The sequence below is a fragment of the Apodemus sylvaticus genome, chromosome 14 (assembly GCF_947179515.1).
Source record: "Apodemus sylvaticus chromosome 14, mApoSyl1.1, whole genome shotgun sequence".
Taxonomy (NCBI): domain Eukaryota; kingdom Metazoa; phylum Chordata; class Mammalia; order Rodentia; family Muridae; genus Apodemus; species Apodemus sylvaticus.
Window position 1 is genome coordinate 89719077 of NC_067485.1, and position 27636 is coordinate 89746712.

Here is a 27636-nt window from a genome sequence, read left to right on the forward strand (position 1 = left end):
ATAAACCTAGCACCTAGGAAGTAGAGGCAGAAGGATTGAGAGTCCAGTCATCTTCAGCTACAAAGAGAGTTCAAAGCCAGATTGGGCTACAGGAGATCCTGCCTACCAAAAAGAAAATCAAAAAAGAAAAACAAAACACAAAGAACACTGCCAACAACAATCTATCATTGTATAGTATCTGGTATCTGAGGGGAAAGCGTACTAAGTGCTTGAGACATACCGTGGATGTCTGCATCAGGTACTCATAGTCATCGCGGTCATCAGCAAGGACATCTTCAGTGAGTCTTGCAGAATGGCTTGTGCTATAATCTGGCTTGGTCCTTCTAAGTAAGAATCTGAAATGTGTGAGAGGAGGAATCAGCAACAGTGACATGTTCTGCCCATGTAAGAGACCCATAGCCAAACAGTCTTCAACGGGTCAGCACTCTTCCTAGAGATCACCTGACAGTAGTGGGAGATATCTCAGGTTGTTACAACATGCGGAAGAAAGCACTCTGACATCTAGTAGGGATATGTGAGGGGACTCTCAACACCATTTAATTCCTAGGATGGCCTCCTGTAACAAAAGATGACCTGATCAGCAATAAGACTGCATTTGAGAAACATTGATCAATGCAGGAAAGGATGCGACAGTAAGTTATCTGTCTGACCAGGGGAGATAATATTTAGAGGGAATACTCTATAAATCTCAAGAGTACAAACATAGATAACACTGAACAGATGACATTTGGGCTCACAGGCTAGAAAAACACACATTGTGTTATGTTTCTCTGTAAAATCTGTGAATGTATCAATCAATGAATGAAGAGTAAGAATAATATTAAAAGCATTTGTTATCAACTACAGATTGGGCGTGTTAAAGCCATGTAACTTAAAAGCATACTGTAGAGTTCAGCATTCACGGGTTTAGTTCACACCTGAAATTGCCAGCACATGAGACTACAACAGAAAGATTGGCATGAGTTCCACACCAGCCTAGCATACAGAGTTTTAAGATTCTATTGAGATGGCTTTATAGGGAAACTGTTTTCCACATAAGCATGAGGACCTGAGTCAGGTCATCAACATCCAGTGTAGCAGAATTGGCAAGCTCCAGGTCCCCTGAGGGACCTTGCATCCAAAAACAATGCAGAGGGTAAGAAGAGTAATAACTGACTAACCAAGTTTGGCCTAAACAAACATATACACAAGTGCATACACACACACACACACACAAGTGCACACACACTCACACACAAACACACACACACTGTCTCTCTCTCAAATTCAAGTGCATCTCCATACAAGTGTATGCATATAGACACACCAGACATGCCATCACCCCGTCTCTACTAATTACCTTTGCTTTAGACGTGAGGGCTTTTCCTGAGCATAATCTTTGTGGTTATTGAACTCTGGCTTGGGGGTCTCTTTGTCCTTGTCGACGCGGTCTGGCACGAGATGACCATGAGCTGTCTTCATCAGAACCTCAAAGTCAGAGTCAACATCAAAGTCCTCCAAGTCATTCTTGGGCCCATAGAAGCCTGCGCCAGGGAGCCCTCCTGCCACCGACTTTGAGAAGACCTCAGCACACTCAATAGGCATACTCAGGCGGTAAAACATGATGTCAGTGTTGCTGTTCTGAGAACCAAAGGACTTCTGAGTGACCTTCAGACACGGAGAACTGTCTATGGTACCATCTATTCTGGTCACCTAACAGACAAAGAAGCCAGTTAGTCTGACTGTCAATTTGACACAGTGTTGAATCACTTGGGAAAGCAATTGTTCAGACTCTATTGGCCTGGGGCATGTCTATGAGTGATCTTGGCTGGGGTATTTGAGCTGTGAAGACCTGCCCACTATCAGCGGCACTATTCCTTAGACACAGAATCTTGGCTTATCTAAGGGTATAGAAAGTGTGGTAAGCAGATACATGCATGTAATCACTGCTTTTTCTTCCTAACTATGGACGTGATGAAACCAACTTCCTCAAACTCCCACTACTGGAACTTTCCTTCTGTGATGAACTGAAACCTGGGATATAAAACCTGGAGCTGTAAGCTATAATAAGCCCCTCCTTCCCTAGGTTGTTTTTGTAATTTTATCATGGCAACAAAAAGCAGAACTAAGATACCATGGTTCACATTCTGATCAACACTGTCCATCTCCTGAGCTTTACAGAAACCAATGGATTTCCTGTAGGCAGACACTGAAGATGGTCCACACGAAGCAGCATTTTGTAGGAGATTATGAAGCTGGAGCACCATGTTATGGCTGCACAGTCAGACCTATCTACCCACAGGTTCCATGTCTGTGATTCACCTGAAGACCTATGCAAAATATTTGAGGAAATATTTGTGCTGAATTTGGCTACTTTCTTGTCCTTATCAATATAATAAAAGTATTTATATAGCATTTACATTGCATTGTATATTATAAGTGATTTAGAGATATCTGGCATTGCATAGGATGATTTGTGTAGAGTCTGTGGAAATATTTTCATTTGTGCGAGGGACTTAGGCATCTGCAGATGGTGGTATCCAAGGGAAACACACAACCAATGTCCTGTAGCTACCTAAGGATAACTATAATGATCAAGGACTGCCCTAACTCTAAAGACAGACTGAACAGTTCACATCACAGCTGTACACATCGAGATGTGTACTATCCCAATGCTGTCTTTGCATAAAACCCAACTGCTGGATAAAGTGCCCTAGGAGTAATCCTTCACTTAGATCCCATTACTATGTAACACAACCCAGTTAGTATTTTCATGATATCACAATCACTATTTACATAGAAGTTCTCATTCATAAGTTAACGTCCTTCTAGTGTTGAAAAAAGGCTTGATTATGAAAGGAAAGGCAAACCTCGATGTGTTCGTGGTTTGATGGGACCTGGAGGAACTGAGGAAGCCGTTTGCTCAGCCACATGGTGATGTCCCTATTTGTATTAACCGCAAATGGCTCATAGCCTTCTTGTAAGCCACAGATGGTAAAATATTTCAAAGTGCTGACATCCTTTCCAAAGTTCATCCTGCCTACTTGTGCCACCCCAAGGCTACACACAGGGATGAATCCTGGAACAGAAACAGAAAACCATGTCTTCAGTAGTGAAGGTTGAATTATCTTAGCACAGCATAATGAGCAGATTGCTTCATGAGTCCTGGTTTTGAGAAAACCATCAACCTAGAAAGCACACAGAGTATAATGAAGAAACACCAAAATAATGACAGTAGAGAGGTCATTGTGATTTGCTATCTACAGACCTTGTGAAAATCCATTCCTCCACTTGATCTATAAAACTACACTTGGTCCCCCAAGAATCTTGGAGTGTCCATTCTTACAAGGACCCCTCCTTCCACTACCTTCACAATCATGAGGAATTTCCCTCTTCCACAAATGGAAGGAAGGACCACAGACTAAGAACCAAGGGCAATGGGCTCCCTTTGTGTTGTTCGTTAACTAGTCAAAGGTCTCGCTATGACAAAACACCAAACATGGTCAGTGCCATTGGACTCTTCATATGTATTCTCAAGGAGAAAATGGCTGGAAAGAAACATTTAAAAGTTTTCTAGGGCTGGAGAGATGGCCTAAAGGATAAGAGAGCATCCATTGCTCTTATAGAGGAACTTGGTACAGTTCTAAGCACCCTTAGATGATGGATGGACGATCACAACTATCAGCAATTCCAGTTTCAGGGGATGCAGCACCTTTTGGACTCCCTGAGTACCAGGTACATGTTGTATATCCATATACATGCAGGCAAAACATACTCACACAAAATGAAAATAAACAAAACTTTTAAACTGTTCATAGCTACTCTCATCTTTGAAGAGATTTTTTTTCTTCCTCCTGGAATGAGTTAAGATTAGATGGGGGAAATATATGCATATATCTATGTGAGAAAACATTCATATATATATGTGTGTGTGTGTGTGTGTGTGTGTGTATTTATATATAGGTATATACATATACACACATGTATGTATATTATATATTATATAACATCATATATGTGCATATACAGATATTATATGCCAAAGTTATATAAACACATATGTACATCACAAAAACATATAGACAATGGGACAAAACAAATAAAATACTTGATCAGCTAATCCAGCAAAAGGCAGATTTAGCTGATCTTTGCATTATTAGACAAGAGACAAAATTGTAATTCTGCTGTTTCTCTGAGAGCTTTGGAATCAACTGTGCAGGTTGCTAGATAGTATTATTATTTTTTTGGTAAAAGACATAGGATGTCACTTTCCCAGGGGAAAGTGCCCTTGACACTCCCCATTTTCACCTTTCTGCTTCACATTCATGTTCATATAATGCTAACATACTGGGTAGCCAGCCATGGCAGCAAAGTCCATTAGGATGCAGAGACCAACTTAGAGGGTCTGAGTAGATCCCACAAGAAAATGGTGTTGTTGGGATTCATTCTTCTTTCCTTGTACTGGCAGTTTCAAATTAGATAACGCTTCCATATCAAAAGACAATAAAAGCTACATCAATCATTCCCCATATTAGATAACCCATCCCTCATGCCAGAAGACCGTAAAAGTCATGTCAATAATTCCCCTGGTACTAAAGAGATGACTCAGGGGCTAAGAGCAGGTGCTTCTCTACCAGAAGACCTGAATTCAGTTCATAGCAATTACATGGGGCAGCTCACAATTGTCTATATCTCAAGCCAGGGACCCAACTCTCTCTTCTTGCCTCTGGGAACACTAGCACACTGTTGGATTACATGCATGAAAACATCCACAAACATATAAATAAAATATAACAAAATAGTTTAAAGTGATAACATCCAGTGCTTTTCTTCCAGTTTGTTTCCATCTGTATGCAAAGGGATGGCCGTGCAGTGGTGCGACCACCAAGAACGGGGGATGGGCGCATCCAACTGACCACCAAGAAGAGTTAATGATCAGTTTGTGATTCAGTTTGAATCAGCTGCAGCTGTGCCTGACAGTCCATGCTCCAACAGTCAGGAAAGTCGCTGCAAATAAGGGTCCCCAGGAAATCAAAGGGATGGATGGGATAAATAGAATGGATAGGAGACACTTGAAAGTCATTTGTGCCAATTAGAAAATGTAACCCACTATCTGACACCAGTGCAGAGACGATAAGACTGGGTCAGCTCCTTGGAGAAGGAACATCTATTTATTTCTGATCACTGTGTTTACAGCAACATTAACAGCTTAGGAGATACTAGAGACTTGCAAATATCTCCATGGTAGGCCTTTGGGTGTTAATTGTGCTTCTCTGACTTTCCTTGTACATTCATTTTTAAAAAATTAAGCTAACCAGCAATATATACAAACATTTATATATTGAATAAGAAACTAAATCTCTATTCATAACCACATTGCATTAATGTTGTATATGCCTCTCGGATGGAATAAACGTTTGATTTTGAAAGTTTACCTTCAAAGAATCATCTGTACATAGGAAAATAGTCACATACATATATATTTCATAAAACAAGCACTCTGTTTGGATATACTTTCCATGTTTATCCAAGAGCTTCAGAGTAGAAAGACTCTGAACACTTTTGGGTCTCTCTTCTCTTATGTCCTTCAACTAATTTCCCCAATGAATATGCACTCTCTTATGGAAACAAGGGAGAGTTCCCATCACTTCACTTCACTTAATGAACCAGTGCCTGATAACATCCGTTCAAGGAAGGAATGTGTGGAAGTACTACAGACACACTTGCTCATATGCTGTGTTCTTCAAGCCTAACCCTCAGCGCTGTATCCAGGAACCAGACCCTGCACCAGAAACCCTGCATATCCTCCTGAGCATCTGTGAGATTTATGTGGACAATCCTCCTCATATTAATTGAGAAACCTTCAACCACATTTGACAAATATCAGCTGCCATGTGTGAAAAAAATTAAGAATAACAGAGAGATACCAGCTCCAAAGTGCTCACCATCTACCAACAGGCCGAAAGATATGGGAAAAGGTTAACCAAATCCCATACTATTTTTCTAAGAATGTGGTATTTGGAGCAGAGGAAGGATGGAAAGGGCAGATTCAGTAACATCTCCAGAACAGTTAATGTCTAAGAGCAGGGCATTCAGACAACAGTCCTGTGGGGGGTTAACAAGAGACACTCAGCAGACTTGGACCTAGGTCTTCCTTCCATTCTGACTCTTAGTTCTGCATTCTGCATACATCTTCTGAGCCTTGATCCGTTTTCCTTTAACACATACATGATAGGATTTCTTTTTTAAAAATTAAAGATTTATTGTAAAGAACTTGCAAATAAAAAACATTGAATTGAAAAATTAGCCAGATCCAATGTCTAGCCATCTCAATGATCTACACATTTAGAACAGTTCTGCTGAAGCTGTGAAGCTTCGGACTATATTTCACGCTTTCACTATTAATATATTTTAGGTTTTTATCAACCACAAAAGGATGAAAAGTCCTTGACAGAGCTGAACCTAGAGAAATAATTAACTTTAATTATCTTTAATGACTCGGGTGTCCATTTCCTACATTCTGTCCTTCCTCATCACTAAGATTTTCCCTTTCTTGTTCTTTCTACACATTATGCCATACTTATACATATATTATAGGCCAGGATCTACAACTGAGGATAAATACGTAGTTGTTTCCTTTCTGGAAAAAAATCACATTTCTTTTGCACTGAATATCATTTCATTTTGAATATGTACTAAGTTTCCGTAATCCATCCATTGATGGATAGCTAGATTGGTTCCCTCTCTTTCCTATAGTGAACAGAGCAACAATAAATATGGATTATGGTCCTAAAGTAGAATATGTCTACAACTTATCATAGAAGTTCACTGGATTCAATTACAGATAGAGAAAGAAGTAGAAATCAATTTACCTATAGGAAAAGAATGATTACCTTTGGTATATACACAAGATGAAATATGGACAGTCATTAAAATTCATCTTATTACTTAATAAAGGAATAGTTGGAGAGTAGGAAAATGGCAACTGCTGCCCAGGCATAAGGACCTAAATTTAAATGATGTCCACCTATCTAAGAAAGCCAAATGTGGTTGTACATGTCTGTAAGCCAAGCACTGGAGGGTCAACGAGAAGACAGATGTGGGAGGTAACTGGCCAGCCAGTCGTAGAAGTGAGTGAACTCTGGGTTCAGTGAGAGGTCCTGCTTCAAACAATATGGCAGAGAGCAACTGTGAAAGATACCCAATGTCTTTCTTTGGCTTCCAGATATTCCTGCAAACACATATACATGAATACACACACACGCACACACACATATACATGAATACACACACACACACACACACACATATACATGAATACACACACACACACACATATACATGAATACACACACACACAGAGAAAGAGAGAGAGAGAGACTATAGATACAAAAAACAGGAAAGAACAATAAGACTAATATAGCAATGTCAAAAATTGATTCATTTTAGAAGAGGGCACAGGAGTGATTGTACCATTTCTTACACCTTTTAGAGTTAATATCTCTCAAGTAGCTGGTAAAATAATTAAATTCCATTTGAGATGTTTATGCCTTTGAATAGCATTTAAAATAAGCTGAAAGATTTATTTTCATAACATCTTTTCAATTCTTTATGAAGGAGATAAATATACTAAACATCAAATTTCTCTTGTCTTTTGTGTAATTTTATAAAATATTTATTTTTAATATTATGTGTATTCCTATATAAATTTTTGTGTAATTTTGTCCAAGCACCCACTGAGAGCAGAAGAGGATGTTAGATCCCTTAGAACTGGAGATGCAGGTGGTAGTAAACCTCTTAATGTGGATGCTGGGAACTGAACTCAGGTCTTCTTTGGGAGCAGTAAGTACTCTTAATTGATGAGCCATAGCTCTAGCCCACTTTTATATAATTTTAATCGTATAGAAACAGCAAGTGAGTGTAGATCATTTTCATGGAATTCACAGACAGGGACTTTGTCCAAAGCCCTCAGTTTGCTACTCCTTGCTCCTGGTTACTCTCTTACTTCAAATGTCCCATACTTGTCCCAGCAAATATTTAGTAAACACCCACGGCATGCTCATGATCACTGGAGCTAGAGATGTGAACAAATTCAGAAGAGCTTTTAACTAAGGGCACTTATCAATGAACACACATACATAAAATATAAAATAAGTACGCAAGAAAATAGCCATGGGCTGAAGCTAGGTGTCCATTCAGTGTCTAAGGATGCTAACTACACCAACATGAGGAGCTTAGTTCAAATCCCCTAATTCACATAGGAAGTAGGCCTAACCACACACATGAACCTATAACTCCAGAGCTGCAGAGAGAGACAGACAAAGACAAGAGACTTGTTGACTGTCAGAGAGCTCCCAGTTCGGTGAGGAACATTGTCTCAAGTGAATAATATCCCAACACAATGAAACAGCTTTCCATAAAACTTTGTATACGCCCAACATCTGTAAAATGTCGGTTCCACACCCCCCTCTTCCCCACCCCCACCCGCCCACCCCCCCCACCCCGCCCACCCCCCCAACCCCCCCACCCCCGCTCTTTACATTTGTGATTTTCTAGTCAGTTACCTTAAGTGACATTCTACCACTAGCAGCCTAGTGATATGTTTCTAAAGAAAGTCTTTCTGGCAGTGGGTCTTAGCATAATTAATGCAAATGAGTTCAACTGATTATATCCATCTGAGACGTGCCCACCGTGTTTGTAAGTCTGTTGGCACAGTTTATACATCTTACAGTGAAGTTGCCTCATGTAGTACAGGACAGATGGCTTTGACAACATTTTGCTTTCTCTGATATGAGCCTCTGGTCCCAAAGCAGAGGTTGTGTGGTGAGCATGTAAGCACAGCTTAGAAGCTAGCAGCCTCTGGGATGTGAGACAAACACAGCCCTGGAAACACAGAGCTGTGCTACAACACCTCCTGAGGATTAGCAAATTCCTCATTCTTTACCCTTCCTGAAATACAGACAGGAAGCCACTATGCAACCACAACAATGTGGGGCAGATCTTACTTCATATACATTTGAATCTAAAGCTAATGCTCCCTTTGGACTTACTGTGTGACTGTCTCCTGATATGCCACTTAATGTTAATCCAATTTTTCTCTTGTGAGATAACCACCAACATTATTTTCTGGGGCCTGACAATTAAGAGGATGTCATGATCTGTGTGCTAATTAGTACTGATACTGTGTTAGGTTTCACTGTGGCACTTGGTTTCATCTTTCCTCTTTTTTCACGCACCCTCCTCCCCCACCGTGTGTCCTTCCAGCCCCAATGCTCCCTCTCCTGTTTCTTGTCGGTGTGTGAGTGTTCTATCACCCTCAGACCCTCCTTTCTCCCTCTCATGGTTCCTTTTCTATAGTTTCAAGTTCATATATAACTAGACCCATGTTCATGCATATGCACATATACAAATATTAAAACCCACAAAGGAGGAAGAACTTATTTGTCTTTCTGAGTCGGGGCGAATATTTAGATCTATCCTTTCTTTTTTTTTTTCAGAATTCTTTTTTTCTTACATCTGTATAGAATCCCACTGGGCATATATACCATATTTCCACTATCCATCCATCAGTTGATGGTCATCTAGGCTGATTCCATTTCCTGGCTATGGTGAATAGTGCAGCAGCAGTGAGCATGTATGAGCAAGCATCTCGGTGGTAAGGCAAAGAATTCCCTGAGAATATCCCAAAAGTGATATAGTCGACTTACATGGTAGTTTTTTGTATGTTTTTGCTTTTTGTTTGTTTTTGTATGTGAGTGAGTGTGTGTGTGTGTGTGTTTACAAAACCTCCATCCTGGTGTCTTTATGGTAGGATTTATCTACAGAATAGAACTTAAAAGTGTCAATCTGTCTGGCAAACAGCAATCTATAAGAAAATGAGACCTGGCTTTAGTCATCTTTGTCACTCCAGACTCTGAGAGAGGGACTTCCTGAGTCATGTCAGATTCTCTTTCTTTTCTTGTAAAGTTAATAGATAAGAAAATGCTCTAATCCACCGATGAACCAGGGATGTCCTGAATGAGGAGTTAATGCTGTAGGACACCATCTTAGTGACCCCAGTTCGCTGTGCTGTACACACAGACATCCCCACCTTATCAAAACTCTATGTAACTAGGTTAGGTGTCATTTCTGCTGTGATAATCTCAAAGCTGTCTGATTAGATCAGCCACATGTCACCATAGTGCCCAGAAATTTACAGAGGCAACTCATATACCTACTCACATTAAAACCAATACTGGGCCTGGTCATGAAGCAAGTGGACAAACAGATGCATTGTATTGCAAACACAAATGACAGAACATCATGGCTCTTACCATCACCAACATCAAAGTCCTTGAAAGCCAGCTCGGAGCCTGAGTCATCCAGAAGGATCTCGCCGTTCAGGGTGAACATCATGGTGTGTTCGTTCATATCAACCATGCAGCCCACGACATCACCTGCTTGCCAAGAGCGCCCATAGTGTTCATTGCCCTGGTGCCACCGCTGGGCCTACGAGAGGTAGAAGAGTCCCTTTTCACAGAGTCAGATGAGCCAGCAACAATAGAATGATCTCAGTTGTAACTACCAGGCTGGAGCCAGGCTGGGGATAAAGAGATATCTAGGGAGCCTAAATCCCTGCTGTGTACACAACGGGAGGGATTGTGAACAAACAAGAGCTATTTCAACCTTTTAAAAGCTGATCTAATTCTGTGTCCTACAGCTCTGGGTTGTTTTCTTTACTCCTGCATGTGTAGTGAAGAGCTGAGAATCAAGCTGGGTGCCAACCAGGTAAAAACAAAAAGAGAAAGAGAAAATCCTTTCCATGTTTGCCCCTCTCAAAATAAAAATAACATCCTTCTTCTTGATGTTACTTAAACAAAATGAAATTCTGGAAACTTCTTGGTTCCTTTCTAACATTAGCAAAACTTCAAATCACACCTAAAAATACTCTGAAGGTATCTGTGAAAACGAACAAGCCCCAAACCAAACATGAATACCAGCCCACTTATAAACACAGATACATAGTTTCAATGTGAGCTTGGGTTATACTCATTTAAAGGCAAAGAATTACTCATATGAGTTACTTAGTTACATAAATCCTTTAAATTAATTTGGAAGTACCACCTTCATCGTGATCTGCATATAATGTGTTAATGCATGTGTAAAATACTGATAATAGTCTCAATGTAACATATTATTTTTAAATTTTTAAATTAATTATGCATCAAAGGCATTACAACTCAGAATTCCCTCACACCTCTATTGTCTCCTTACCCTACTTGTGTCCCCAAAGTTGAACATCTTTCCTTATCTATAGTCTCTGGGTGTGGCAGTAATGGCACTTCTGAAGGTTATTTCTTGCTCTGGTTTGTTAAGTCTATCACCAGGGAGAATGAAACCAAAGCCCCTTTGTTTGTTTGTTTGTTTGTTTGTTTGTTTGTTTGTTTAGATATGATCACTCCACATGAAATCTAGGTTGGACCTGAACTTGTGAACCTCCTGCCTCAGCTTCCTTACTGCTGGGATTAAGTTATATACTACACCGCTGGCTTCTTTACCAAGCAAAACCTCATTCTTTGACAACCTTTTGGTAAATTTCACTGTATCTATAGGGTAGGAAAGAGTCCTAAGATGACTAAAGAGACATGTCCAAGGTCTGCTGTGAGACCAGCAAAGGTTCTGGCAGCTGCACATACAAGCAGGGATAGGCCAGGTCTCAGCAAGGCTACTCACCTTAAAGCCATCAAAAGCAAAGGCGCGATCATCAGAACCCAGTTCTAGATCCGGTTGGCATCCTGGCCTGCTCCAGCCCACCCGCATGTCTCCAGCAGTGACAGCCTCAAATTCAAAGTACCAGCGACCGGCCTTCACCGCATAAGTCTTCTCTGCCCTGAAGATGCGGAACCTCTCCCCAGTACCGCTGCATACCTCGGCTCTCGAGGCTGTGGGTGCGAGAGACTAGAAATCATTGGGTGGGAAGAAAAAAGCAGGGCTTGACCTAACTCTGTGGTAAAACCCACAGGGAGGCTGACTACCCCACTCCACACCTGCTTCATCATCCACCCTCTGGTTTGTCAGATAGAACCATGAGAAAGCCAGACAGGACTTCCTGGGAAAAGGAGGTGGGGTGAAGGGCTTAGTGACTGACCACATAGGTGGGCTTCCTTCCTCCTGCCACCACTTTCAGAATGAAACTACCTTTCAGAGAAAGAAAGCCATCCAGTCCTGGGTGGCTTAGAAATGGAAGACAACAAAACTACATGAGTTTGAAATCTTAGGTGAGAAAAAAAAAAGCATGTAAGCACCCCGCCTTGGGCACCTCCTCTAGCTGCCACACTATCCAAACAATGGGTCACCAGAAATGAGGGGACCCCAACCTCCTCCTAGGAGATGAAAAGTTCCAGGACAGCCAGAGAAAGAACTACAATGAGTTTTAGACCAGCTGAATCTACTATGAAACCTTGTCTCAAAAAGAAATGCTTATGCATCCTGAGGGGACCACTTACTAACCATTTCTGAAGTAACGGCTGCAGCCACACTAAACTAACCTAAGAGATCTAGAACGTGAAGTGTGAAGTGCACAGTTAAAGCTTATTTCTAGAAGTTTCCTGAGTTTTAGTTAAATAAAACCTAGGTATCACTGAAAAATTCAAGTCATGCTTTTCCAAGGTATGGGGCAGTCCATTCTCTAGTTAACTAAATTTCTAAAATGTCCTGGAGTCATTAGCCCCTGTTGCATTTCTGGGACGTCAGAACTCATAACTATGAATTTGAGGGTTGAGGAAAGCAAACAGAAACATCCTTTGATTAAAACAGTCCAAGTATTTGGAAGCCAAGTTTGACATAAAAACTTATGATAAGATCTGGAGAGATGACTCGGCAGTTAAGAGCACATACTTCTTGTGCAGAAGACCTGGGTTCAGTTCCTAGGACCCAAGTCATGTGGTTCACAATAAAGTATAACTAAAGCTCCAAAGGATAGTTCTCCCTTTTCTGGGCTCCATGGGCACTGCAGTCAGGAACACATACCCATACAAAGACACTCAGGCTGAAAGAACTAAAAATAAAGTGGTTTGTTTGTTTGTTTTGTTTTTTAAGTATGACATATCATTTCTTCCAAAACCTACTCCACATTTCTCCCTCTGGTTTTGAGACATACCATGAGTCTTCCCCATTAACCCAAAGAAACAAAACCACCAGAATTCTTGGGCCACAGGAAGGAGCGCAACCTAACAAATAGAGAGCTCTTGATTTGATCCCCTCAACCCCAAAACCAAAACCAAACAGGATCTAGCAGAGATTCAATGGTGGTAGCTTTCTGGTCCCTTGGTCTAGGCATAGCTCTACCTGGCCTTAAGGGGATGTGGGGCTGCTTCAAACTAACCGCAGCAGCTGACCATGATTTGCCTTGTTCTCTAGCAGAGGCATGCTTTTGCCAGCTGCAGATAGTTTCTGCAATTGTATGACATTTGGAATTCTGGGAACTTTTCAAAGAGTATATAAATGCTAGGGCTCTTGGGGGTAGGTATTGATAGTTTAGGGAAGTTGGTTGCGGTTTGTTAGCAGCCATAGTCAGAGAAGAAACAGAAAGAAATTAGGTTCGGGGATTTTCCTAACTTCTCTCCCCACTCTGCCCTTGCTTCTCTCCTAATATTAGGAGGGGAAACTGGGGTGGGGGAAGGGAAAGAAGAAGACAAAATAGCAAAGGTCAGCTACAAGGCACTGAAACCATCATGCAGGCATTTGACCGAGTTGAATTTTTATCCCTTCTTTAACCAGTCTGAAGATCTTCCCTGCAAATGTCTAAGTGACTCAAAATTCACTCTCTGTATTTCTCTGGTTTAATAGTGTGGCTTAAAGAAACAACCATTTGTCATTCTGCTTACTGATTTAAAAAAAACAACAACTTCAGATGAAATGAAAATCTGGACCAACTGGAATTAAAGAAAACAAGCAATCTGAAACTTATTTGGCATGTGTTGGAACACAGACACACGGGATCAAGCACCTGCTGATGTAGCTGGAGAGACAGATCTCACCAGCTTCAGGAACGACAGCAGAGGAGGACCAAAGCATCATAACCCTACCAAAGACACAGAACTCCCATCCAAGTAGAAGAGCCACACACTGTGCTTGATTCACAGACACTTAGTATGTAGCCCTGACTTGGGTGAGTTTGACAAATGATGTTGACCATTCCAGGGTTGTTAGAGTGATGGCCAAGATAAGAGAAGGATTAGCCAAGCAACAAAGAGAACAGAGTCAGGGCTGGTTTGAGTCTTGCCCTCACATCCACTGTTAGGACACTTAACTGTTCTCTAGCTATAGTTGACTTTTGGCCTCTGCATTTTGGGTTTGTTGGTTGCTTTTGTAACACATAGTTACAGTACAGCTAATGACCATAAAGCAGAGATACAAAGAACTAGATACAGAAGACCAGGAGTATGAGCTACCAGAATACCAGCAATTGCTTCAGGATTGAAGCATGCACAAAGAAAAGGGTGAAATAAAGAGGTCAGCTCTGTAACTTTGGAAAGGTCATGGAACACTTGCCCTTCTGAAGGGAGAGGCTAGTTAACATTCCTCAGACCAACCTGATGGTAGGGACACATTCTGCAGGATGGACAGTTGGCTACCTCCAGACAAAGGAAGTCCTTGCCACCTCCCTAGAAACAAGTCAGTTTTAAAGTAACATTGTTCTGCCAATCACATTGTGCCTAATTGTGGCTGCCCTGGGGACTGTATAAAGGCCCACTGGATGGTCATTCTCTGCCCATGTGCAGGGCAGCCCCAGCATGCTGGATTAAATAAAATTCCTCTTGCTTTTGCATTGAAAAAAAAAAAGAAATAATAAATAAAATATGTGACATAAAAAAGAGAAAAGAAAAGAAAAGAAAAGCTTTAGTGATAACCTTTCTCCTGGACATGATCAAGACTATTGAGACTCAAATCAAGAAAGTTGGGAAATAGATCTGATCAAAGACTGTTCCCTGGACCCACAGAGCATGCAAAGAAAGGACACATGGTGACTGATCAGACAAGATCTAGGATAGACTCTTGGGTTATATTCTAATGTCCAATTTTCTCACCAGACCACAGGCTTAGAGGCCACCAACCACTAGAGGGCAGTGAGATGTTTGAAAATGACAAATTACACCCTGCAGCAAGGAAGGCAGCTTTAGTCTCTAAGAGTTTTATACATTATCTAGAATGTGCCAGGTGTATTTATATCATATTTTAAAAATAATTGGTATTGAACCAGCCACCCTTTCAACAGGCATTACGTTTAGTAAAGTAATTCAAATCTCAGTTAAAAAAATCCTGTAAAGAATAAGAGCACATTCCACTCTCAGATGTTAATACATCATTGAGAACAATACTCCTAAGGTACCACACAACTCAAATACTGATGCGCGTTTCATTCGGAATGTGTGAGCATTCTCCCATAAAGTGGGGAATAAATCAAGAGCTATAACACAGAGTTAGGCTTGACCTTTGCAACCTTGTCTGCATTTAACTTAATCCAATGTAAGCCACAGCAGGAGAGTAAGTTACAAACAAATGTTTCTTTAAAAAAAAAAAAATCCTTGTTTATTATTAACGTGGGGTCAACGTGTACCACGTGCACATGTGGAAGTCAGAAGGCAGCTTTGCGAAGTTTAATTCTCTCCTACATTAACAGGGGTTCCAGAGACTGAACTGTGGTCTTCAGGCTTTCTGCAGCAAGTGTTTTACCCATGAGCTACCTCTCCGGCCACAAATTGATGCTTTTCATTGTGTATAAGCAATCGCTAGACTGATGTGGTTTTACACCATAAAATCTTTCACACCTTTTAATCTCTACTTTTGAAAAAAAAATCACAGTTTTCCCCAAAGGCTTCCCAAGTAGACCCTCCACCTTCCAGCATGCTCCCCCACCAATCTGTCACCTCTCTCTGTTACCATAGTTACATTTCTACAGTAAACAGGGATGGCATAGCAAGCTCCTGTTTGACAACTTCTGGGGCTGGTACCCTCTGCTCAAATATCTCCACGAATCTTAGTTTCCCTATATTCCAACTTCTGCCTTAACTATCTTCCATCTTGTGGGGCTGATGTCTCCTGACCTGTGCCCTACATTTGGCCCAAGGACAGAACCATTTCTTGGGCCTTTCTCTGTGTAGTTATGCCATACATGTTGGTATTCTGTCTAAGCTCCACCCCACACTTACCTGGCAACAGCCAGGTATGCCCCGCCCCATAGACCTGGCCTACTACAAAAGGGGCTACTTGCCCCTCCTCTCTCCCTCCCTCCTTCTGTCTCTGTCTCTGTCTCTGTCTCTCTCTCCCTCTCTCTCATTGCTCTCTCTCATTGCACTCTCACCTCTCTGCCTCTTGGGCTCTCCTCCCCTCCCCCCTCTCTCTACATGGTGATGGCTGGCCTCCACTCCTCCACTTCTCTTTTTTCTTCTCTCTCTCTCTTTCTCTCTCTCTCTCTCTCTCTCTGCCTCTCTAACTCCCATTCTCTACCCTGAATAAACTCTATTCTATACCATGTCTGTGTGCGTGTGGTCCCTCGGGGGAAGAGGTGGCCTGGGCACGGGCCCGCTTAAGCACCCCCTTCCCCCACACCACCCTGCCACATTCTCTAAATGCCCCTTTCTCTCTTTTTTTAAGTCCCCTTCAATACATACTCTCTGTCTAGATGAAAATATCTCACTATGATCTCCAACTGCTGATGTTTTGATTGGTTCAGATTCTAGCTCAGAAAACAAAGTCTCCCATAGCCGATCCCTTGCATGGGTGAGTTAACCCTTTATACCTACTTTTTGTAATGTGCTATGTTTAATCTACTATGAGGGAGACATATTATTAGGTTCTAGGGTGTAGCCATACATGAAAAATATCATCTCACCACCTATTGCAACAGCACATATCCCTTATTTGATCACCACTTATGAGGCTTCAGAAAGACAGAAAGTTGTCAACTGTTTCTCTGTGTGTTTGCATGTATTCACATGTAGATGTGCACATGGTGGGGGATTCCAGAGTGTGCTCACGCATGTAGAGCTCAGATGTCCCTGTTGGGTGTCACCTTTTATAATTCCCTTGTTCTCTGACACAGGATGTCACACCAAACCTGAAGCTCTCTGGTTCAGTTAGACTAGCTGACTAGTCTGGGATGGACCTGTCTCCATCTCCAGGCACTGTGGTTAGAGAACCAGGCCTCAGTTCTTGCCCATTTTATGTGGGTTCTGGGGTCATTGTTAGCTTACAAAGAATCCCATTGGATCCTCTCAGGGACCTAGCAATGGCTTAGGTTATCACCTGCCACCCAACGGGTGCTTCAGGTGGGAGCTATTTATAAAAGGACTCTCTGGCCACCCTAGCTAAAGGACTCTCTGGCCACCCCAGCTCTCCCTGTTTCTATGTGTTCCTAGTCGGTCTCTCTCCCTCTTTCTGTCCTTCTCTGTGCCCTATCCTCTTTCTGCCCTCATGGCTCCATTCCCACCTGTCTCCCTATCTCCAGGTTTTCGCGTCTGCCTCTACTCCTGCTCTCACTCACCTCCCTTCCCCCTAAGAAGCCCCCTTATACCAGATCTGTTGCACAGCATAATTTTTCAGGGGTACACACCTTGGCACGGGCCTCATCATATTATATCTCATAACCGTCACACTCAGTTTATCATGCTTGTGTGGTAAGTACATCACTGACTGAGCAATCTTCCTAGCTTTCAACTAACTGCTAATGGCTCAATCACTAAATTCTTGTGAGACAACTCATTACTGGATCACCATCTCGCCTCTCTTTTTTCAGTTCCATGTAGGAATATATCCATTTGCAAAATCACTAAGTCCCTTCTATTCTTTGTCCCTTTTTCTCTACATTTGTGTAAATGTGTGTGCGCGCGTGTGCGTGCAAACCCCAGAGATCACAGAGCATCCTGTGGCAGTCTGTTCTCTCCATCTACCATTATCACCTCATACTGCACATAGCTTACGAGTCTTGGAAGCAAGAACATGTCTCAGTGTCCCAGTTTCTTCTTTCCTTCCTGAACTATACAGTGTCTATATTTTCTTGCCTATGATCTGGCTCCCTACCAGCTCTGTCAATCCCAACTCTACACCAGTTCCCTGCTCTGCTGGGATTGCTGGGAACATGCATGCACGCACATTTGGAAACATGCATGCACGCACATGTGCACAGGTTGGCACCTCTAGTAACACCATCTCTACATTTCATGAGACCATGAAGGTTTCTCTAGAATCTTCTCACCTATTTGTATTCTTCCCTCTAACCTTTGCTGCTGATGACATCTTCTGAGTAAAGAAAGCTCAGAATCATCTGTTCCAAGGATCAAGGGACCCTAGCAGCTCTCATCCCTCCTAAGTCCAGAGAAGTAACTGTTAGCATCCCTTCTAGGCTCCGCCCAACAGTTACCTAGCAACAGCCAGGTAGGCCTGGCTTGCTATTAAAGGGACTGTTTGACCTCTCTTTGCTTTCTCTGCCTCTTTTCTCTCTCTTACCCCTTCCTCCCATCTCCCCTCCAAGTGTTCCTAGCCAGCCTTGGCCTCTCCTATCTTCTCCCTCCCTTTCTCTCCCCTCCCCTCCCTCTTCTCCTCTCCTCTCCCCCTATTCTTTCTTCTCCTCTCCCTTCCCCTCCCCTCCCTCCCTTCCCTTTTCCTCTCCTCTCCCCTGCCATTCCCTCACCTCCTCTCCTCTCTTCTCTCCTCCTCTCCTCTCCTCTCCCTTCCCCTCCCCTCCCTTTCCCTCCTCTCCTCTTCCCTCCTCCCCCTCCCTCCCCTCTCTCTTCTCCTCTCCTCTCCTCTCCCCTCCATCTTTTCCTCTCCTCTCTCCTCCTCTCCCCTCCTCTCCTCTCCCTTTCTCTCCTCTCCTCTCCCTCCCCTCCCCTTTCCTCTCCCCTCCCTCTTCTCCTCTCCTCTCCCCTCCTCGCCTTTCCCCTCCCTCTTCTCCTCTCCCCTCCTCCCCTTTCCCCTCCCTCTTCTCCTCTCCCCTCCTCCCCTTTCCCCTCCCTCTTCTCCTCTCCTTTCCCCTCCCCTCTCCTCTACTTTCCCCTCCCGTCTCCTCTCCCCTCCCCTCCTCTCCCTTCTCTCCCTCCCCTTCTCTCCTCTCCCTCCTCTCCCTCCCCTCTCTTTTCCTCTCCTCCCTCCTCCCTTCCTCTCCTCTCCTCTTTCTCTCCCTCTTTCTTTCTCTGTCACCTCTCTTTCTCTGCCTCTACTCCCTTCTCAACTCCCCTTCCCATGGCCCTCTGCAAATAAACTCTATCCTATACTACAGATGTCATATGGCTGGGTTGGGGGGGGGGATGCCTCAGCATGGGCAAACCCCTACCATACCATATCACGCTCTCCAAAACATATCCTTGGTTTTATAAAACATATCAGCAACCTGAGGTGACAGTCTCCACAGCATAGACTCAGTAATCCTTTACCATGTCCATCCCCAGGGCCCCTTCCCTAGCTCTAAGGTACACTGAAAAGCAACAGCCCCTCGGGCATAGAGACAACCCAGCTACCCACAATTTTCCAGGGCAGGCAGAACAAGGCTGAAAAGCCTCCAAAGGCCAATTCAGAGATAACTGTCAAGATGTGGTCCTAAATCTCACTTGCAAATTTGTCTGTATTCAACCTGCTTTAAAAGTTAGCTCAATGCAAATACTCTTCTCCACAGGGACAGTTGTTAAAGCCAGCAGGAGCCATTCCTTCACAATGCAGCTGCTCAAGGTAGCAGTGACTCTGTAATAAACAACAGCTGAGCAAACAGTCTGACAGCGACACAGGGCAGGAGCTAGCCACAGGGGTGCGGGGAACTCATTTTCTTAGAATTCTACAGAGTTGTGCTTATGTTCCTGGCTGTATATAATTCAGGAAAGACCTGAGCAGAATTTCCATCTGGCCTTCTATCTATGAAAGACCTTGAGGCTGTGAGCAAGCAGCAAACAGTAAGGTTGAAACTACAAACTCCTCTGTAGGATGGTATAAGCCAGTTCCAACAGGAAGCGGCAGCCTCTCTGCCTCTCCCTGGAGAGATACGTAAGGAAGACTTGGTCTATCCTTAGCTATCAGGCCACTCTACAACATGACACACTCTACAACATCACCTCTGAAAAAAATCCTTAAGAAAACAGTTACAATGTACATGATAATTAAATCCAGATTTGCCATAATATATTATTTAAAATGTCCAGCTTCTTATAAAAGTTCTAAGGTATGCAAAGAGCACAAAGTACATTACCTTATACAGGGAGAAAGGGAAAGACAACAGAACGTGATGCTTTAAAGGATGAGTCCTAAAGAAACACTAACTAACACTTCTAAACAGTTTAAGAAAGTAGAGACACTATGTAAAGAGACTAAATAAAAGTCTAAGAGTTAGCAAGATGATCCGAAAGGCAAGGTGTGGGGATGCAGCTCAGTGGTAGCATGCGCAGGCCTTAGAACCGATCTCCAAGGCCAGTCTAAGCAAGAACTGAGCAATCATCACTTCAAGAGGTAGGGTGCTATTAGCAATAATCCTATAGCCATTAAAACAAGGATACAGAGACACGTGCGTGGAGCTCCAGTGCCAGCAAAAACAAGAACCCAACAGCCATCAATCAAATTAAAGGGATGAGGTGACGCTACCAATAAATCCTATCACCATTAAAACAACAATATGGAGGCACATGGTCAACTCTACGCCAGTAAATACAGCTAGTTCAATTGTGCAAATGGATTTATTGGTAAACATAATAAAACTCTTCTCCTAAAGAACAACCTCCAGGCTCAGAGAGTGTCAATAAAAAAATGGTAAAGATGATGAAAATAAAAAAAGGGAAGGCAGAAACAAAACAGATGATTCCTCCAAAGACAGGCAGACAGTGGAGACGCATCCCTACCCTTCCCTATGGAGCCAGCTTTGCAGTCTATTAAAACACAAGGAAATTCCAAGAGATCCCTACACCATCATTCCTTATAAAGATGGATGTGAAGATTCTGTACAAATTTTGAGCAAACAGCTTTAGCTGTACACAGGAAAAGGAGATAATATATCAGGACTAACTAGAACTGTCCAAGAAATAAAAAACTTGGTTTAGTGTTCAAATATCAATACTTTATAAGATGTCAAAAGAATAAAAGAGAAAATACTCTTTGTTTGCAAGTGACAAAACATATATATTTAACATTTCATAACTATTTATGGCAAACTCTCACAACAAACTAGGAGGTCTGTTCAGTGTGATAGATAATAGCTATTTTTTAAAAGAAGATTTCCTTAGCTACTGAGAGTCACTAACTCTAATGACTGTTTCCTGCCCAGAAGATGTACTCCATAGCCTCTCCCATCTTTGCAATGTTCCTGAATTATAGAGAGCCCTTATTCACCATTTTTTTTTCAGCATTGGGTTTACATAAGAATATGCCAGTCAATAGTCAGGTATGGACAGCATGGACTGAGAGGATGAGGCCCAGAGGCACTCACTCTCTCTGATGAACTATTTACTATTAGTAGATTCAAAGACAGGGGACCACTATGTATAGCTGTGTACCTCCTAGCGGCCCCACTAGGTCCCAATGGAGAGTTCCAACCCATTTGTCACAAAGGAGACCCTAGATAAAGAAAATGGGTCCCAATGTAAAAGACATGAATCTGGGGCAGGAACTGAGAGATGAGGCCGTTGGTAATGATGGGGGCAGGGTACGGGGGGGGGGGGGGGGGAGATAAGATGGCAAGAGTAATCCAAAACCACAGACATTTATGAAATTGGCAAGCAGCAAAGTCAATCAACTTAAAAAAAAAAAGAAAAGAAAAGAAAAAAATGAAAGAAAATATATTAATGCAGGGAAATAGTTCAAGGATAAAGAGTTTTGTCTAGAATGAATAATGTTCTGAGTTTTGGTTGTAGCATGGAGAAGAACAGACCCAAACAAAATCTTATCTATTGTTAATTCCATGTCTAACAATGAAGTGTTAAATGATTCCCTTAATAAAGTGTTAAAATGATTCCCGTAGACTGAGACTAAGCTGGCTACATCTCTCTCCACTTCTGTCACATTGTTATCAATGCCTCACACACTCAACAATTCAAAAGTAAAGCACAATTATTGTAAAAGGAAAACAATCAGACATTGTTTTGCTTATATAAAGAGAACTCTATGAAATTTATAAAAATAAACAGCATACACACACACATCTAGATCAGAGAATATAAAATCAATCTACAAATAACAACTGTATCTCACATTACAGAACACCCTACTAAATAAAGTTAGAGCAAAACTGGTTTCACCTACAATAGTACTGAACCACTATAAGAAATAATGTATATAGCCTTTATTCTAAAAATCATTGAGAGAAATTAACAAGAAAGAATGTCCTATACCATGTTCATAAATGGGTGAACTATTTTTAAAAGGTCAATCTCTCACAATCGATCTTCAAATTTAATTGCCATTTGATCAAAATTAAACTGATGGATTGCACATAAAATAAAGAAAAGGCAAGCAAAGGAACAATTGACTACATGGGAAGGGAAGCCCTGTAGAGATGTTGTACCGCCCTGAGCTACCCACAGAGAGAAAGATCTAATGCTTCAGGGGGAAAAACACCTAGGAGTGGGCACCTAGAGTAAGAGAGGCACTCTTGCCCTCCCTTCCTTTGTGTTCCTTTAGCTTTGAAAACCTACTACACGATTCTGCAGCCAAGGGTGACAGAGCAAAAGCAGTACCATGGTCCTGATCAGGGGCTTCCAGGTGGTAGCCATAGCCCAGCAGCGTGCGCACTGCTTCTCGGAGGCTGTCTTTGTTGGACTTCTTGGTTCTGTCATCCAGAAGAGTATAGGGGACAAGACGAGGGTTTCTTCTGTTCTTCACATCCTGTATCAGGGAGAAGGTTTTCGGTCATCCGAGCTGTGCAGCAGTGCTGAGTGAGGACGGAAGGTAGGGCTTGGCACAAGCAAGGAAAGCACTGCTGCAGAGTTGCAGCCCCACAGCCAAAGCGTCCAGACCGAAGGAGGCGCCAGCAGGCTCTACTCTAGCTTGGCTTAGGAGGAACTGTGAGATGGTGAAGCCTCTCTGCCTCCCTCAGTGTCTCTCTATGTCTATCTCTCTCTGTGTCTCTCTCTGTATCTCTCTCCTGTCTCTGTCTCTATCTCTTTCTCTCTTACACACACACACACACACACACACACACACACTGTAGGGAAAAAAACCTAAGTTTGGAGACACATGCCTGTAATCTCAGGACTTGGGAAATTGAAGCACGAGGATTTCGAGTTCAGTGTTATCCTTGACTGTACAGTGAGACCTTATCTCAAAGCTAGAATAAAACAAGACCAGCTGAAGGGCTGGACGGGCACAAGGAATTCTGTTTTGTCTCTTCTTTCTTCCCTTCCTCACACGGTTTATAATGAATGTCTGACCATCCACTGCTATCTAGAATCAAGTCACATGGGTTGTTTGTAGAAACAGTGACATTCCAAAGCTATTCTCTCTCAAAACAAGGCACACTTCACAGTGTCTTCGGGTAACAGAACTTCAAACCCTACAGTCTGTTCCCCTCACTTCTGACCTGGTGCTGAGCTCTTCCATCTCAGCTTCCCAATCTAGAACCCTGGGAGTCACATGGAGTCCTAGTCTGTGGACTGTCATTAGCAAGAGTCTGCTGCTGACAGAGTAGCCCTGACTTCTGAGCACACATGCGTTTTAGACCAACTGTAAGAGAATAAATAAGGGAGGAATCTATCTACCAGCCAACTCTCTCCAAGAGTTCACAGCCTACTTCTGAATCAGATAATGTCACCAAAAAGAAAATGAAAACTCAGTTCATCATTCAGCTACTAGGCTGCAAACATCTGGGGCCAGTAGGAAATGTTCAATACACGCACACACACACACACACACACACACACACACACATATACACACATACACACACATACACACACACACACATACACACATACACATACACACACACATACACACACATACACACACATACACACATGCATCATAAACCCACACATACCATTCTTCGAAATGATAAGAGACATAGTTAATGGGTAAAGCTAAATTTGACTTTCACCCTCTGCTCTGCTGTGTCCACCTCGATAGCTACTCCCATGAGTCTTTCTAGTCAAGAAATAAACCATGGCCACTAATAAATACTCAACCCAAAATCTACAAAATTCTAAACACTTGTTTTCCTCCTCCATTGAACAAAAATTCATTTGGTGTCCTTAACAGATGCAAGGCTGTTCACAGACTTCACTTATTCTTCAGGGTGTTGTCATATCAGACTGCACTGGAGAAGTGATTGACAATCTACTGCCCGCCGAGGGTGTCCTAGCTGAGGGTGTAACATGTAATACATCATCTTACTATTCCGAAGAACCACACGGAACAAAACCTTAAATGGAATTCTGATGCTCAGGACTGGTCTCAGGAGCTGTAGATCTCTTTATTATTACTGTAGTTCAGTCTTTGTATCGCAAAGGTCCCTTCTAAACCATCTCAAGTAAAGGAATGCCCAAAACTATTCTACAAGCCACTCTTGTAATATGGTCCCCTTGGCACAAGCAAGGGGTCATAGCTCAGTTAGCACGTGCTGTCATAATGCCAAACACAGAGCTATGGTTACCTAATTTCTTTTTTTAGTATAATTATTATTGTTGTATGTATGGTTGGAAACAGGGCACTGCATGCATTAGTACACAAGTAGAAGTCAGAGGCCAACCTTATAGAGTTGGTTTTCCCAGTCTACCTTTACCTGGGTGGTAGGGGTGCAGCTCAGGTGGTGAAGCTTGAGAGGGAAGCACTTTTTAACTACTGTACCTACAGAGCCACCTCAGCAGTCTAGTGGTGTAGAGATGCTTCATCCAGATGGACAAGCACACTACTGAAGTATCTAGATGAGATATCTGTAAAAACTCATGTCTTCAGTTGGAAACAATGACCACCGACACTTAGAGACTCCTGGTACCTGCTGGATGCCGTAAGTCCAGCCCTGCCGGATTCGGTCCCGGGCCCATACGTTGTGAGCATTTTCAGCCAACTTGTCCACCATTGCTTCCTGAGATGGAGTTAGCTTTATAAAGCTCAGATCCATTGGGGCAGGCTTGTATCCGCTGGTCAGCTGGTAACTACAAAGCAAACAGAGAAACGTCAAATTGTCCTTTTTGTTGAAATCCTATAAAAGTCCTATCCTGGTCCAGTACGATTCCAATTGTTCTGCTGAAGACTGTGGTGACCAGACCTACAGAGCAGTCAGCAAGCTTGAGCCCCTTTTGTTTTAGCTGCTGCCTGGGTAGCTAGAAAAAGCCATGGGATCCTAATGTTTCTGCCAGCAAAATGTAAAAAGGGACCATTTACCTATATGTGAAAGGCACAAAGGACCTGCAGCTGTATGCTCTTAATGGTTGAGGTTTTGGGGGCTCAAAAGTATTGATTATTTAAAATGAGATGGCTTTGTCTTCATGTATATTTTTTTAAGATTTAGAGAGGAAGGATGGGAGAGGGGGAGGATGAGAGGGAGAGAAGAAGAAGAAGAAGAAGAAGAAGAAGAAGAAGAAGAAGAAGAAGAAGAAGAAGAAGAAGAAGAAGAAGAAGAAGAAGAAGAAGAAGAAGAAGAAGAAGAAGAAAAAGAGAGAGAGAGAGAAAGAAAGAAAGAAAGAAAGAAAGAAAGAAAGAAAGAAAGAAAGAAAGAAAGAAAGAAAGAAAGAAAAGGAGGAGGAGGAGGAAGAAAAGGAGGAGGAGGAAGAAAGGGAGAGACAAAGAGAGGGAGGGGAGGGAGGGAGGGAGGGAGGGAGGGAGGGAGAGAGAGAGAGAGAGAGAGAGAGAGAGAATAATAGAGGTCAGAAGAGACTATCAGATGCCCCACAGTTGGACTTGCATGTGGTTATGAGCTGCCTGACATGGGTGCTGGGAACCAAATCCAGGTCTTCTATAAAAGTATTATGTATCCTTAACCACTGAGCCATCTCTCCACCCTAATACTGTTTTTCTTCAACTTTTGTTGTGTGTGCACATGCATGTATGTGTTATGTGCTCCTGTGTGTGGAGGCCTATGGTGATGTCAAGTGTCTTCAACGATCTCCATCTTGTTTTTTTGAGACAAGGTTTCTCAGTAGACCTACTATAAGTAGTCTGGTTGGCCAGTGAGCTCCCAGAGATTCAACTATCTCTCTACCTCCCCTCTGCTGGGATTACATGAACATTCCAGCATACCCAGTTTTTAAGTGGGCACTGAGGAGCCTAGACCTAAGTAGCTATCAGCAAGGGCACACAGATAATAAAGACTGAAGCTCAATCTATAAATTACTAACTAAAGCCAACACTCATGAAGCCATCCTCAAAGAGAAAACAATGGCTCTGGGCAAGCAACGCTAACAGAAGGCTTTCCTGCCACAGGTAACCATATCAAGGAGGCTCTTGATGGTTGGAAGGAGGGAGGGATACCTTCTTAATAAAATATTACATACAAGTTTGGGTTCTATTCCTGTGAAACTAGATAATCCTGACATTTCTAGTTCTCTTCCTAGATAAAGTTTCTCCAAAAATGGCTTTGATCTGTGAATGATCTCAGTGAGAAGCATGAAGCTGTGTTTATGTTTGTTATTTTGAAGTTGAGTTAAAACTAGTTGACACTCATCTTAAAATATAGACTGTGTGTATATTCACACTTATGCGCATATACATGTGTAAGGGATAGATCTCATTACTCGGGTGTCATGTTCCTTGTTTCTTGATACTGCATCTCTCATTGGCCTGTAACTCGCTAAGAAGACCAGGCAGGATGACCAGAAAGCCCCCAGGAATCCACCTGTCTCAGTTGACCCAGGTCTGTGTTTGTAAGTGTGTACCTTGCCCAGCCTTTTAAATATGGATTCTAGGAAATAAAACTCAGTTCCTCATGTGTTCAAGGCAAGCAGTTTACCAACTGAGCTGTCATCCCAGACTGTAAACTATAGTTTATTTCACCTGAGTTTCTATCACTCTGTGCAAAGAATAAAGAAAGGTAGCTTTAAAGGAGTTTGAATAACTAATAATCTCATCCAAACTAAAGTACCTACCCCTTGTTAACTTGTTAATCTTCTTATTAACTTCATATCATCTCATGCAGTAAACACTAATACAGGTATCTTTGAAAGTCATAAATTCAATGGACTGGATTTGAGACTCCTCACATAATATGTGCTTCACAGGGAGGTAGACAGTTCTAAAAACCATTTTTCTATCTGTAGTCATTCTAAGAAAGAAACTAGGGATTGATTCAGGGACTGAGTTAAAGTGCTTGCTGTGCAAAAGGACCTGAGTTTGGATTCCTAAAACCAATAATAAAACTCGGTACAGTAGTACCATGGCTGCAATCCTAGCACTTCTAAGTAAAAGAAGAAGCAGAAGCACCAGCTAGTCTGGTGGATGACAAGAGAGACTTTGCCTCAAACAAGATGGAGAACCTGAGGTTGTACTTTGACCTCTACATGCATGCTTTAGCACATGCATGACCACAGTCGCATATATAAACATACGCACATACACACACATGCTAAATCATTAAATCAAAATGTGATTTTTAAAGAGATATAAATGTACTTTGGTGGAAGGCAGAGGCAGGTGGATTTCTGAGTTCGAGGACAGCCTGGTTTACAAAGTGAGTTCCAGGACAGCCAGGGCTACACAGAGAAACCCTGTCTT

General features: G+C 42.3%; 1 protein-coding gene across 1 annotated transcript in view; it reads right to left on the bottom strand.

Moving 5' to 3' along the window:
* Ryr2 (ryanodine receptor 2) overlaps positions 1–27636 on the bottom strand; it is a 466338-nt gene that overhangs the window by 210976 nt on the left and 227726 nt on the right. Inside the window, exons 26-32 of the mRNA XM_052156653.1 lie at positions 24923–25082; positions 22668–22815; positions 11692–11900; positions 10293–10467; positions 2850–3058; positions 1340–1692; positions 221–335 (exon numbers count right to left, since the gene is read on the bottom strand). Coding sequence (XP_052012613.1) covers positions 221–335; positions 1340–1692; positions 2850–3058; positions 10293–10467; positions 11692–11900; positions 22668–22815; positions 24923–25082 — 1369 coding nt within the window. The remainder of the gene's footprint in view (positions 1–220; positions 336–1339; positions 1693–2849; positions 3059–10292; positions 10468–11691; positions 11901–22667; positions 22816–24922; positions 25083–27636) is intronic.